This window comes from Doryrhamphus excisus, chromosome 19, assembly GCF_030265055.1.
Source record: "Doryrhamphus excisus isolate RoL2022-K1 chromosome 19, RoL_Dexc_1.0, whole genome shotgun sequence".
Classification (NCBI taxonomy): Eukaryota; Metazoa; Chordata; class Actinopteri; order Syngnathiformes; family Syngnathidae; genus Doryrhamphus; species Doryrhamphus excisus.
Window position 1 is genome coordinate 15212624 of NC_080484.1, and position 11004 is coordinate 15223627.

At 42.6% G+C, this 11004-nt stretch overlaps 1 protein-coding gene across 3 annotated transcripts in view; it reads right to left on the reverse strand.

Annotated features, from left to right (window-relative positions):
• zfyve26 (zinc finger, FYVE domain containing 26) overlaps positions 1 to 10831 on the reverse strand; it is a 36693-nt gene extending 25862 nt beyond the window's left edge. For 2 of the 3 annotated variants that reach the window (XM_058056978.1, XM_058056977.1), the window contains exons 1-13: positions 10539 to 10831; positions 9209 to 9475; positions 9043 to 9118; positions 7690 to 7776; positions 7469 to 7597; positions 6156 to 6492; positions 5958 to 6082; positions 4378 to 4542; positions 2744 to 2832; positions 2529 to 2668; positions 2240 to 2443; positions 1657 to 2172; positions 31 to 195 (exon numbers count right to left, since the gene is read on the reverse strand). In XM_058056978.1, coding sequence (XP_057912961.1) covers positions 31 to 195; positions 1657 to 2172; positions 2240 to 2443; positions 2529 to 2668; positions 2744 to 2832; positions 4378 to 4542; positions 5958 to 6082; positions 6156 to 6492; positions 7469 to 7597; positions 7690 to 7776; positions 9043 to 9118; positions 9209 to 9411 — 2236 coding nt within the window. In that variant the 5' untranslated portion in view covers positions 9412 to 9475; positions 10539 to 10831. The remainder of the gene's footprint in view (positions 1 to 30; positions 196 to 1656; positions 2173 to 2239; positions 2444 to 2528; positions 2669 to 2743; positions 2833 to 4377; positions 4543 to 5957; positions 6083 to 6155; positions 6493 to 7468; positions 7598 to 7689; positions 7777 to 9042; positions 9119 to 9208; positions 9476 to 10538) is intronic. The other variant, XM_058056979.1, reaches the window with a different exon arrangement.
• Positions 10832 to 11004: the final 173 nt, after the last annotated feature.

Genomic DNA, 11004 nt, shown 5'->3' on the forward strand with positions numbered 1-11004 from the left:
TACAGCAAAAGTCATTAACCAACGCTGCACCTGAAGTACTCGTGCTAGCTTCACTGTCGTGTTTCTCCACAGAGCCGTGTCTCTTTGTGCCGTGTCTCACGGCTTTCTTGCCTCGCCTTAAACTGGAGCTCTTGCCGCGTCCCGAAGAAGAGGCGCGGCTACTGACGCCTGACATCCGCGGAGGATCTTCTGAACCTGCAAGTCGATTACACATACACAAGTCTTACTCACGGCACAATTGGAAAAATAAACACGTAACACGAACACCATTGCAGTAACTTTATGTTAAGGCTTAAAAACATGACAATGTGGCACGTTTATATACTATATTAATTCATAATAAAATAATATCTAATTAATGAATGATTTAATAGTTGTTAAGTCAAAAATATTAGGGTAACGTTAGGTAGGGTGAGAAGCTCAGTCACCCGGGATGGGCTCCGAGTAGAGTAGGGCTTCACTATTGAGACTGCCGCCCCCACAACCCGGACCCCCCGAATAAGCGGAGGATAATGGAATAATTTACTTAATGTATTCATTTATTTGAATAGCAAAATATTATTCATTAATTCATTAATTTTCTACCGCTTATCTTCCCGAGGGTCGCGGGGGTGCTGGAGCCTATCCCAGCTGTCTTGGGGCGAGAGGCGGGGTAGACCCTGGACTGGTGGCCCGCCAATCACAGGGCACATATAGACAAACAACCATTCACACTCACATTCATACCTATGGACAATTTGGAGTGGCTAATTAACCTAGCATGTTTTTGGAATGTGGGAGGAAACCGGAGTACCCGGAGAAAACCCACGCATGCACAGGGAGAACATGCAAACTCCACACATAGATGGCCGAGGGTGGAATTGAACCCTGGTCTCCTTGCGGTGAAGTCTGCGCGCTAACCACTCGGCCGCCGTGCAGCCCGCAAAATATTCATTCATTCATTTTCAACCGCTTATCCTCACAAGGGTCGCGGGGGTGCTGGAGCCTATCCCAGCTATCTTCGGGTGAGAGGCGGGGTAGACCCTGGACTGGTGGCCAGCCAATCACAGGGCACATATAGACAAACAACCATTCACACTCACATTCATACCTATGGACAATTTGGAGTGGCTAATTAACCTAGCATGTTTTTGGAATGTGGGAGGAAACCGGGAAGAACATGCAAACTCCACACAGAGATGGCCGAGGGTGGAATTGAACCCTGTGAGGTCTGCGCGCTAACCACTCGACCACCGTGCAGCCCATCAAAAATGTTATTATTATTATTCATTCATTTTCTACCGCTTATCCTCACAAGGGTCGCGGGGGGTGCTGGAGCCTATCCCAGCTGTCTTCGGGTGAGAGGCGGGGTAGACCCTGGACTGGTGGCCAGCCAATCACAGGGCACATATAGACAAACAACCATTCACACTCACATTCATACCTATGGACAATTTGGAGTGGCTAATTAACCTAGCATGTTTTTGGAATGTGGGAGGAAACCGGGAAGAACATGCAAACTCCACACAGAGATGGCCGAGGGTGGAATTGACCCCTGGTCTCCTAGCTGTGAGGTCTGCGCGCTAACCACTCGTCCGCCGGGCAGCCCGCCAAAAATATTATTATTATAAAAAAATGAATTCCAACATATACTAACATATACCGTGCAGATCTCACCGTCTCTGCTGGCCTGATTGCTGCTGATGATCTGCAGCCTCCACTGAGCCTCGGCGGTGCGTTTGGATAACCTCTGCAGTCGGGCGCCAAACGTCCCAGCCGCCACAGAGCACCCCACGCTCTCCGCCACCTCCGCTTCTCTGGGGAGCGCCCTCCCCGTCTCCTGTCCGTGCCCTTGGCCCAAGAAACACATGCCCTCCAGTCCTTCTTTGAGAAGCTTCAGAAAACCCTCCATGGCCTCCACATCCGCCAGGAAGCCCCTGCAGCCATGCACGTAGTGGCCCAGGTCCAGGTGAGAGCGATGGCGCTTGTGGTCCTCCTCCGCCTGTGTCTTTCTCGATTTGGCTTCCCTTGCGTCTATAGTCACATCTTTGGGACTCGGTGGGGTAAAGTCAGCGCTTGAGAGGAAGAGAAGTGAGAAGATGTTTTCCAGCAGCTCCAGGCGGAACATGGCGGGCACGGCCTCCAGATACAGTTGGCACTCTGACAGGTAGTGCTGGAAGAGCCAATGGCAATCTGAGGGGGAAAGAATGATGCGTTTAGTGACGGTACAACAAACCGCCAAAAGAAAGAGTGTCCGAACCTTCTGTGGAACTTGTGGCAAGGCTGGGGTCCCCTTCATCCCCGGCTGCTTGCTGCCGCTTGGGTTGACACTCGCTGCATCCTGAGTACTTATGGGCATTTACACACAAGGCGTAGATAGCATACTTCATGGTGCAGAAGCCCTGAAACAAAATAGTGTTTCTTTGTGTAGCAGGACTGTGAGGACGAATGTCCTCAGTGTCCCCTGCAAGACATAAGAGAAGACAATGTGCGTTATTGTCCTGGATGTTCACCCGACGGCGGGAAAAGCAGGTGAAACAAGCGCCAACCAATTCCCGGTGGCTGGAGAAGATCCAGGATGCGGCGCTCTTCAAACTGAGCCAGCGGAGTCAAGGAATGCAGCACGTACAAAGCCGAGTGGTTGTCCAGCGTGTGGAGCTGTGCCAGTAAAGCCTCCACGGAGACGCCTCTGTAAGCGACACGCCGTCGTTAGCGGCACGGATCCTCAAATCAACAACCTATCACATCACTTGCAAGCGCTCACCCGTTGTTGTTTTTACACCATTCAAGAATTCCAAGCTGGGAGGACAAAATGTTGGCAAAGTCTTGCAGGACAGAATCATTGGCTGATGCCTGTAAACAACCCAAAAAGTCACATGATCACTCCAGGAACTAAAAAAAAACAAAACAAAAAACTCAACAGGTTTTCAGTCCTGACACATTTAAAAATACAAAAACAACAAGAAAAATGGGAAAAAAATAGCAGTAAATTTACCAGAATAAATTAAAAATATTAGTCCTAACACGCAGCATGGTGGTCTAGTGGTTAGCGCGCAGACCTCACAGCTAGGAGACCAGGGTTCAATTCCACCCAGGCATGTTCTCCCCGTGCATGCATGGGTTTTCTCCGGGTACTCCGGTTTCCTCCCACATTCCAAAAACATGCTAGGTTAATTAGCCACTCCAAATTGTCCATAGGTATGAATGTGAGTGTGAATGGTTGTTTGTCTATATGTGCCCTGTGATTGGTTGGCCACCAGTCCAGGGTGCACCCCGAAGACAGCTGGGATAGGCTCCAGCACCCCCCGTGACCCTGAGGAAAAAGCGGTAGAAAATGAATGAATGAAATGAAAAATATTAGTCCTAACACGCGGCACGGCGGTCTAGTGGTTAGCGCACAGACCTCACAGCTAGGAGACCAGGGTTCAATTCCACCCTCGGCCATCTCTGTGTGGAGTTTGCATGTTCTCCCCGTGCATGCGTGGGTTTTCTCCGGGTACTCCGGTTTCCTCCCACATTCCAAAAACATGCTAGGTTAATTAGCCACTCCAAATTGTCCATAGGTATGAATGTGAGTGTGAATGGTTGTTTGTCTATATGTGCCCTGTGATTGGCTGGCCACCAGTCCAGGGTGTACCCCGAAGACAGCTGGGATAGGCTCCAGCACCCCCCGTGACGAAAAAGTGGTAGAGAATGAATGAATGAAAATTGTAAATAGTTAATGGCGTTATATTCGTCAATAAATTGTTAGTTTGATGTAAAACAACCCTTTTATGTTATATTTTTTATGTATAGTATGTAAAACAACCCTTTTATGTTATATTTTATGTATAGTTGTTTAGATATTTGCAATGATGCTTTTCACAAAAAGCTGTTTTTCTCCCTGTTTTAGTCAGGAACTGATATTTTCCTGAAACTTACATTCTACTGCTGATTACCAAAGAACGGAAAACAGTAGAAACAAACTTTTTTTCCTGATGAAAGACAAGAGTCTCATCTCTTTTGGTGGGTCTCAATAATGTATATATATCCATAGAACAGAATATTCTGTGTGCCTTGAAAAATCAGTCAAAATGGTCTAAAATGGCTGCCACTGAAGGGGTTGTCTTTGGGTTAATATCAGCTTTGGTGATTGCTCTTTTTCCCATTTTGCTAACTTTATTCTTACATACTCGTCATATATTTTCTTCAATTAATGTTCTGACTTCATTCATTCCCAGAATATTTCGGCTTTAATCCCATGATATTATTAAAAATCTACTTATAACAACAAATCTCTGCTACTAAAATGCTACCTTTCCTCATAATATCCCCACTTTATGTTGATAAAATGAAGGCAGCTGCACGCCCCGGTGTGTAATATGGTGCCCGCAATGATAAGCCAATCAAGGTGCAGACCTGCTGATGGTGAAGAACGGCGAGCAGCGTCTGAGCCGAGGTCAGACTGCGACAGTGCGTCCATCCCAGCAGCAGCAGCAGGCGACACAGAGGCTGGAACTCGGAGCGCAGCATGTCTCTCAGCTGGCTGAACTCCTCGTGTTTGATCAGGTCAAGTGCAGTAATCTGCATTCGGGGTGAGGAAATCACATTTTCATTATTATTTTTTTTTTTAAACTTAAATCATAAATTAAATCAAAAATTCGGCATGTCTCGCAGGAAGTTTCATTTGAAGTTGCATTGAAGAAAAACGGACATTTGAAGATGATAAAAACTGTATTTATCCGCTTCAATTATACTTGATTGAACCTGATGAAACCTGAAACTATATTAAGAAAGCAGGAAGTGAACAAATGTAACAGTTAGTCATTGTAAAAGTACCAGATGGAGGGGTAGGATTTAATAAGCTTTGCTTCTTCCTACTCCTTTTGGACATGTGGAACTGGGAACTGATTATGGGATGCATTCAATTGTAATCTGATGCATGTTCAAATGAAATTAAACCATTACCATATTATTACAATATACATGCATATGTACTGTGTAGATATAATTTATAGTATTTATTTAAAAAAATAATATTATAAAAAATATTTATACATCTAATTCTGCCAATCGGGACTAGAATTCTGCAAATGTTGAGTGGATAAAAAAAAAACTATATAAACTATATTAGGAAAGCAGGAAGTGAACAAATGTAACAGTTAGTGATTGTAAAAGTACCAGATGGAGGGGTAGGATTTAATAAGCTTTGCTTCTTCCTACTCCTTTTGGACATGTGGAACTGTGAACTGATTATGGGATGCATTCAATTGTAATCTGATGCATGTTCAAATGAAATTAAACCATATTATTGCAATATACATGCATATGTACTGTGTAGATATAATTTATAGTATTTATTAAAAAAAATAATATTATAAAAAATATTTATACATCTAATTCTGCCAATCGGGACTAGAATTCTGCAAATGTTGAGTGGATTAAAAAAATGTTGAGTGGATTAAAAAAAACTATATTATGAAAGCAGGAAGTGAACAAATGTAACAGTTAGTGATTGTAAAAGTACGAGATGGAGGGGTAGGATTTAATAAGCTTTGCTTCTTCCTACTCCTTTTGGACATGTGGAACTGGGAACTGATTATGCGATGCATTCAATTGTAATCTGATGCATCTTCAAATGAAATTAAATTATTACCATTACCAAAAATCCTAATTATAAGACATAATAATGAATAAAAAGTCATAATTAGAATATAAAAAGTCAACAATATGAGATAAGTCGTAGTGAAAATGATCAGACAAGAAAGTCATAATGAGGTAAAAAGTCAAATTATGTCACAAAAATTATGACACAAAGTCATAATTATGCTATCAGAAGTCCTAATTATGAGATAAAGATAGGATAAGATAATAATAATAAGGTGGGAGCTTTGTGTCATGTCATGAATGATAACAGTCCAGATGTTTATGGTATCGTCTGTCCTTCATTTTTTCCTTAGAAGTGATCTCCAAACAGGATGCGGGGTGAGTCCACCTACCAAGACCTGCTCAAGGAAGTGCTTCCCGCTACTCAGGCACTCAAAGTAGATGATCTTCCACACAGATGGACGATCCTTGTGGCAGCACAGACTGAGGGCCAGTTTCCCCGCTTCGGGCAGGTGCGCTGGAAAAAACAAATATTGCGCTGTTACTCAACATACAGGTGAGCGTGAGACCAATATGGCGGCGGCACACACCTGGAGGGTCAGGCGCGCTCCTCAGCAGACGGTCCCTCCGCAGCCTCAGTGCTGCCGAGCCGTACGCCGACACAAGCGCGTCGCAATGCGGCCGAAGCAGCGAGCTCAGCACCCTCTCCTCCGTCAGCGGCCCGTCTCTGGCCGCCCACAGCGCTTCGCACAGCGCCTCCAACTGGCCACCGCCGCTAGCGCTCCATGGCATCACGGCCAACACGGCGTAGATCTCCTCCACCCACTCGTCCGACTTCCCTGCTCCGGTATCGGGCTTTGTTAGTTTATCCAGCAGGTGGCGGATGAAGACGTTCTGCATGGCGGAGCTGCTGATGCCGGACTCATCCTGAACGAGATGCAACATCTGTTAGCATTTCTTGACTGACAGGTACGGAAACCATCTTGAGACACATGCTAACTCGCAAACTAGAGCGCTAGCGACCTAAACGGTAGCCTTCAAGTTATTTCCTTTTAAACTTAAATAGCCAAAAACTTACCACTTCCACACGGATAGGGAGGATAACTATTAACAGTTATTTAACCTTTAACATGAACATGAATCAAACGTAATAATTTTTTCTGGGTACATGATACCATACAGCATCCATATCAAACTTGCGCGGGCCGCACTAACATTAAACTTTCATATCAAGGCGGGGGCCTCATACTAGTGTTCTGCGGGCCACATTTGGCCCACGGGCCACGTGTTTGAGACCCCCGATTAATATCAACTTCCCTCTTTTTACCCCCCAATTGTTTGTTTGTTTTTTTATTTTCCAAATATTTCAATTTCCATTCATCAATATTCTATGTATCTTATCCTATAGCTATAGGGGTGTTATTTCATGTGTAGAGGGCTCTAATTATGTTAAAAAAGCAAGTTTAGAAGATGGTAAAGAGGTTTTCTATGTCTTATGTTTGCTTATGTCTGCTATATTGAGTAATATGAGTGTGTAAGGTGACTATAGGGGTGCTATATGACCTCTTGGCCAGGCCACCCTTGTAAATGAGATCTAGCTCTCCCCTGTGGACATGTCCCAACCATCTCAGTGTGGCCTCTCTGACTTTATCTCCAAGGCCTCTAACATGTAATGTCCCTCTGATGTAATCCTTCCTGATCCTATCCATCCTGGTCACTCCCAATGAGAACCTCTCTGCTACCTTCAGTTCTGCTTCCTGTCTTTTTCTCAAGAACAAACAACATGGCTGCTCTCACCACAGTTTGATATACCTCGCTGGTCTCACACAATAAGGAATCCTACTTACTTATTTACTTACTTATCAACAAGGGCTGTAAGTACTGCAATTTGATGGTACTGTACCTGTAAGAAATGAGCGAGCGACTGAGCGAGTCGAGGCCTTTTCTTCTCCAGCAACGTCTGCAGACAACACTCCACGGCGGCGTGCGTGGATGCTAGCGCTTCTGTGGCGCCAAACGCCTGCTGCACCTGCTGATGGGAACACAGGTGATGTCATAGTCAGCGGCGGCATATTCATAAGGCGCTCCGTGTGGTAGGTGACGAATGAGGTGAGAGAGCGCAACCTGAAGAAGAGGCTCCTGGAGGCCCTCTGACCGCAGATGCTCCAACAGGAGGAGGAACTCCAACTCTCTTTTGACGCTGGGAGAAACCTGCCATGGAGAAGTGGATGACGTTATCTGTTGTTGCTGTTTGATGTGATCGCCAGAATAGGTTTCAATGATCTCACAACGGGCACAATAATCATAATAACATGGGATGCAGTTGGCGACATAACCCATGACAAGCTAAACCTCCAACGTCACTTCCTGTCCTCCACTAAGTTCCCAGAGGGAACATTTTTACTGTGACACACACGAGAACAGGAGTTTTATTACATCTTAAATTTCATATGAATTCTCATTATGTCTACTAAATGGGGTGATACCAGTCTAAAGCCATTTAAAGCTGCCATAACAATACATGGATGAGACAATAGCCACCGCAGGAAGTATAATGTCCAGAAAAAAAGAAGCAACTACTGACATGTGAGTCGATGTTATCTTATTTACCGTATTTTCTGGATGAAAAGACGCTCCGGAGCATAAGTCGCACAAGGCCAAAAATGCATAATTAGAAAAAACTGCACTGTACTGTAGTACAAGTCACATTTTTTGTGGGTAATTAATTTTACAAACTATGTGACCAAAAGGAAGGCAATTTCTATACGGTCTTCTTCTATACGGTATACGGTCTTCTTTTCTTGGATACAAATCTATGATACCGGCTAATACACATGTACAGCTGACTATAGGGGTGCTATTTTATTTCTAGAGGGCTCTAATCATGTTGAAACTCATTTAGAAGGTCACAAACTACAAAAATATTTGGGCTACATGGGTTGTTAAGGGAGGGGTAGTACCTCTGTAGGATGACTATATATATATATATATATATATATATATATATATATATATATATATACACACATACATATATATACATACATATATATACATATATATATATACATATATATATATACATATATATATAGTGTGTATAGTGTATATATATATATATATAGTGTGTATAGTGTATATATATATATGTATGTGTGTATATAGTGTGTGTATATATACACCCATATACGTGTGTGTATATGTATACACATACACACACACACACACACACACACGTATATGTGTCAAAGATTCTTCTCTTTTTATGTATTATTTTTGTCATATATATATATATATATATATGACAAAAATAATATATATATATATTATTTTTATATATTTTGTGTGTGTGTGTATATATATATATATATATATGACAAAAATAATACATAAAAAGAGAAGAATCTTTGATGTGCAAGAAACAAATCCGCCCCCCAGGTCTTTAAGTTGGACATCTGTGTGTTAGTTCCACTTTACCCGCTCTTCTGTCCATTTCTCCAAGACCTGAAGCCAAAACCAAGCCAGCTTGTGCGGACTGCCCACAGACTCCCATCTACAACACACATTTATTTGGAAAAAGTCACAAAAAAAGAATGGAAACAAGGCAGGAAAAGCATGGGAACACAGTAGAACATGGACTCACTTCAACTTGTAAGGATGGCCGACAGCGGCCTTGAGTATCTCCTGAAGCTTCCCCGAGTGTCCTCCTGTGGACTTGACCAGTTGTGGCACACAGGCGCCGGCCAGTTCCCACTCTCCACACCTCAGGCATCTCTTGAAGTACTCAAAGAGGTCCTGCAGTGAGGTCTCGGCCTCGCAGCCAAAAGGATGCAAGGCCGGCTCCATCGTTACACTGCTCTGGCTCAGGGAAGGTGTGTTCAGGTGTTCCAGGGGATGGAGACTTCTTGACCTGGAAGCACAGTAGCAATCATTGGAATGTCTGTTTACATCGGGGGTTTCATCAAACGTTTTCCTCCGGCAATGGCCGGATACTAGATGATACTAGATGTGCTAAGAAGATATAGCATACATATACTGTATGTTTACAGTATTATACTGTAGCTGAAAAAGCCTACAAATAATATTAACTTTGCTCTTCCCAAATAGTTCCACTTTCTTCTCATAATATTACCACTTTATTCCCATCAGAATTTTTTTCCCCAACCTAACTTTCCCAAAAACATTTTTTGTTTTGTTTGCCATAATATGACTTACTATATTTACTTAAAAATATATATTTATTTATAAAAATATAAAAAATAAAAATATATATATTTCCACGTCATGCTCCTAAAAATGATTTTTCCAGCCCTAATATTCCAAAATGTCAAAATTATTTCTTTTGCCTCTCATTAAATTGCGATTCTAAAAACGATTTCAAATATTACAGAAGTTATGCTTGTAAAATTTTAGAAAACCATGTTTTTCTCCTAATTTATTGACTTTATTCCCGTAAAATGACAGCTGTTTTTTTGTGTTTCTTATGTCCAACTATTTCAACTTTTTTTTCTTTGCTTACAATATTTTATTCAATGAAAATTTCTGAATAAAATGATGTCAACATTTAAAATTCACCTAATTAAAATTAAAAAATTCAGCTACATAAATTATAAACAAATTAACCTTCATATACAAACACAGACATGGGCTTCATATGGCCCCTGGGCTGCACTTTGGACACCCCTGGTTTAAATTGCTTCCAAATGGAGGTTCGCACAACAACAACTCATGTGTGATAAAGTCCAACAAACAGTTTTCATTTCTATTTATAAACTGTTAAAAATCCAGTTGTGTTTACTTAAAGTAATTGTCCTTTCACGGAAATGACAAGTGGCTACCTTTCAAGTTAGCATTAGCATTAGCATTAGCGTCAGCGTTGCCGAAAGTCCGCGCTAACTTTTCTTAACATCGATAACAGTCGTGCCGGCCCGGTTGGAAACTTAAGTCTTCTTAAAATCAATTAAACGACTTACTCATGTCGTGTCGTTGCGTCCTCCGCCCGCCATATTCGTGCGGCTTGTTTACACTGCTAGCTATAGCAATCTTACATTGCTAGGTTTAGCTGCATGTCAGCCAGCCAGCCAGGCAGTCAGTGGAGCTGTCATGTGACTTAATCACCTGACCTGACTGGACGGCAGCTGGTCGGTAAAAGGCGAAGTGAAAGTTAAAATATACGGAACCCCCGATGGGACATGGAGGAAAAAAAAAAGACGGTTAAAAAACAGACACATTATTTTTTAACAAAAAAGGGCGCCTATTCTCCAAGAGCAGGACAGCTTCCGGTGCGCTCGGCAACACTCGGGTAACACTCGTGCAACATCGGTGCAGGGAAAGTCAGGCCTTCAAAATAAGAGAGACGCGGACCAGGGGACGATCAAAATGTCTCTTATTTACACAAATTTCCCCTTATTTTTCCGGAAAGTGTCCCTTATTTTGTAA